The sequence below is a fragment of the Arachis ipaensis genome, chromosome B02 (genome assembly GCF_000816755.2).
Source record: "Arachis ipaensis cultivar K30076 chromosome B02, Araip1.1, whole genome shotgun sequence".
Taxonomy (NCBI): domain Eukaryota; kingdom Viridiplantae; phylum Streptophyta; class Magnoliopsida; order Fabales; family Fabaceae; genus Arachis; species Arachis ipaensis.
In genome coordinates, this window is record NC_029786.2 from 96806144 (window position 1) to 96809925 (window position 3782).

General features: G+C 31.8%; 1 protein-coding gene across 1 annotated transcript in view; it reads left to right on the forward strand.

Annotated features, from left to right (window-relative positions):
• The window catches only part of LOC107625855 (peroxidase P7), a 2435-nt gene extending 429 nt beyond the window's left edge, over positions 1–2006 (forward strand). The window contains exons 2-3 of the mRNA XM_016328583.2: positions 248–442; positions 1299–2006. Coding sequence (XP_016184069.1) covers positions 248–442; positions 1299–1862 — 759 coding nt within the window. The 3' untranslated portion in view covers positions 1863–2006. The remainder of the gene's footprint in view (positions 1–247; positions 443–1298) is intronic.

Consider the following 3782-nt stretch of genomic DNA (forward strand, 5'->3'; position numbering starts at 1 on the left):
TAAAATTAAAAACCTACTCTTAAATTTTAAATTCTCTAAAACTTAAAAATTGAAAAGATAATTTTATAATAAAAAGATTAGCTTAATATTACCTACTTAAAAATTATTCTCTATACTTCTTCTTTATGTAGGTGTATTATTTATGTAAATTGGACACTTCTTGTCTAGTGCATGACCTAATAATTTTGTATAACGTAGAGTTAATTAATTACTAAGATATATATATTTTTTAAAATGGTGATTTCAGGGTTGTGATGGTTCAATTCTTCTGGACCCCACATCCACCATTGAGAGTGAAAAGAATGCATTGCCTAATAAGAACTCTGTTCGAGGATTTGAAGTGGTCGATGAAATCAAGCATGCAGTGGACGAAGCTTGTGGAAACCCAATTGTTTCTTGTGCAGACATTTTGGCTGTTGCTGCTAGAGATTCTGTGGTTGCAGTAAGTTATTTAATTTTAATTAATATATAATCTTGTTGATCTAGTCAAGAATTATTAAACTTTACATAGACATAATAATCATACATCTCATGTCAAATAGTTTTTTCTTATTATACTAAATTTTATTGAACTATATTCAGCATGTAAGAACGCAACAACTTACAAATATTAAAATACATTTTCTTAATAATTCGTTCATAAAAGACCTAAAAAGTTCAATTTAATAACAATCCCGCTACGTTATCAACAACATTTTTGTCAACTTCTGCCAACTCTGATTTATAACGGTATTTAATGAAAGTGTCTTTGTGGATGTGTCTAATAAAAATATTTTTTTTATGATTATGTCTAATAAAAATATCTTTATAGATATATTTTCTGCATGTGTCTCTTTATACATGTGTTTAAAATATAATAATTAATTATTGTTGATAATAAATTGACAGATAGTATATTGATACCCTATACTTTTCCATTTAATAAATATCAGAAATGTTTGGTAACAAAAAAAAATCAGCCAAAAACAGCTATAACTTACCTTATTTAGCATTATAAGAGGTATCCAATAAATATATGCTGGCTAGCTGGGGTTTGATTTACAATAGAGAAGGCAATATATTTGGCACTTTTTCATGGTTTTAAATATCATCAGCATGCAAAATTATTGTTGAAGTTTTTGTACTCAACTTAATTAGTTCAAGATAAAATCCGTCAAAATTACCAACAAATTGAATTGGTCGAGTAATAAATAATTAATAAATTTTTTTTTTAAATTTCAGTCTTAAAAATAAAAATTATTAATAATTTCTATATTTGAAAAAATCGATCATCAAAATTCAATTGTTCAAATATGCAGTTAGGAGGTCCAACATGGGATGTAAGACTAGGAAGAAGAGACTCTACCACAGCAAACCCTAACGGCGCAAACACGAACCTGCCGGCGCCATTTCTTGACCTTCCCCAACTAATGAAGAGCTTCCAAGACCAAGGGCTAGATGAGAAGGACCTAGTGGCTCTCTATGGAGCACACACCATAGGTTCAGCACGTTGTGTTACATATAGGGGCCATATTTACAATGACACAAACATTGATCCCAAATTTGCAAATTCTCTTAGGTACATTTGCCCTAGGGATGTTGGAGTAGGTGATGATAATCTTGCTCCTTTGGATTGTACGGCTACAAAATTTGATTCTCAATATTATAGTGATTTGATCAACAAGAAGGGCCTTCTTCATTCTGATCAAGAATTCTTCAATGGTGGCCCCACGGATCAATTGGTTAAGGAGTATAGCTATAATTCCAAAGCTTTCTTTCAAGACTTTGCAAATTCTATGATTAAGATGGGAAATATTCAGCCACTAACTGGGGAACAAGGTGAAATTCGTGCTAATTGCAGGAAAGTCAACAATTATTATTGATTTTTATTCATTAAATTAGTTAAGGTGAGGATCGGAAATTAAATAAGTGTGTATACAAGAATATAATTGTGAAGTGTAATATATATAATATGTATTGCGATTATGTTAATTATTATTGTGAAAATATATGTTTGAATTTGTCTATGTAATAATAAGAAAAAAGATTTGTATCTTTTTGTGATATATTGTATGTTTTCATTGTTATTGTATATGTAAGTTCAAATTAGAGATTCAATTTGATGAAATTTTAGCTAATAAACTTTAAGGATAAATATAAACAAGTTGTTTTTTTTTGGATGACATTCTGATTTCTGACCCAGCCTTGGGGAATTAAAATTGTTTCTTTGGCGCGTTAGGCTAGTTTAGGTAAATAGCTTAATTAAATTTTTTTTGAAAAAATAGTTTAAATAATAAATAGTTGTATTAAAAATAATTTATAAATAAGTTATTTTGTGTTTGTGTTTTTAGTTCTAAAAGTACTTATTTTATAGAAATGTGATAAAATGTAGTAGTATTATGAAAAAAGTCATCTTTTTAAACTTTTCTATAAACTCCTAAATAGCTTTTTAAAAAGCTGCAATTTGATTTTGAAAATTACACTAGACATTAATACTACTACTTTTTATAAATTAAAAACTCAAAAAAAATTACTTTTTGAAACTTTCCAAACACATCCTTAATCATTTATTTAATTTTCTTTGTGAATAATAAGTCACATTCTCCAATTCATATAAATTTAGTTAACATGGTGTACTTTCAATAATAAATTCAATTATTAGTTTTCTACACACCTCTCTGCACTTTTTTATTTTTAATATTGGTGGAGGAGTGGTGTATGACAATATGGGGCTGTATGATGCATAACCGGAGTGTGACGGCTAGGATCGAAGAAATCGGACGGTCCGTTTTGAGAATCAGTAATCGGACGGTCCGATTTTAGGCTGGGCAAGTACACAAATCGGACCGTCCGATTTGCGCCCCCAGCCACGTGTCGCGCATGCACGTTGGTGCAGCAAAGATGAAATGATCCCAACCACCCGAGCTCCCTTAAGCCAGTTTCACTTTCACTTTCCCATTCCCATTTCACTTTCACTTTGTTCCATTTCTCTTCTCCCATATACCCCACCCCCAACCACGGTAGTTCACTCTATTGTTGAAGGTTTGAGCTGAAAAAATTGGACCACACAGGAAAGTATGCCTAAAAGAAGAAAAATAAAAGATGTGAATCGTCCAGAACTCCACATTGCTAATTATCTTGATCATCCTAACTATGTAAGTTTCTATTCCAAAATTTTTTATTTTAGTTAAAATAATAATTATAATGTTAGAGATTAATAATAGTTTATTATAGTAATAATGTTAGGAATTAGTGGAATAATAATTTATAGATATTTGAGTTTAATTAAAATAATATTAGAGATTATTGGGTATTAATATTGTTCGTCGGTTCGGTCGAACTGGCTAGTCCAGTTGAACCAGACCAGTCTGGTTAAACCGGACCAATCCGGTCGAACCGGCCAGTCCGGCCCAAATGGCACACAAATCATACTATCACAAATCTTAATTTAAATTAACGGCGCACTTGCATTTACATATTGAGGAAACTCCGGTGCATGCATGGCCTCCAAATCCAACGATCGCATGAAACTCGGCTCCACAAATGGCTACTGATTTGCTAGTGCATTTGCCACATCCGCCACATCTGCCACCATAGCCTCGTCAGCTTGATCTTCGTCTACACCCGGATCAACGACCTCGTAGTTACTTTCGAACTCTTCTTCACTATCACTGTTGTAATCTTCCAATTTAATATCTCGGTCCGCTGCAGATTGCTCGAACTCAATATACAATTCGATGAACGATATTTGGGATCGACTTTCAAGATACACTGAAAATATTTCTTGCATGCTCGCTTCATCG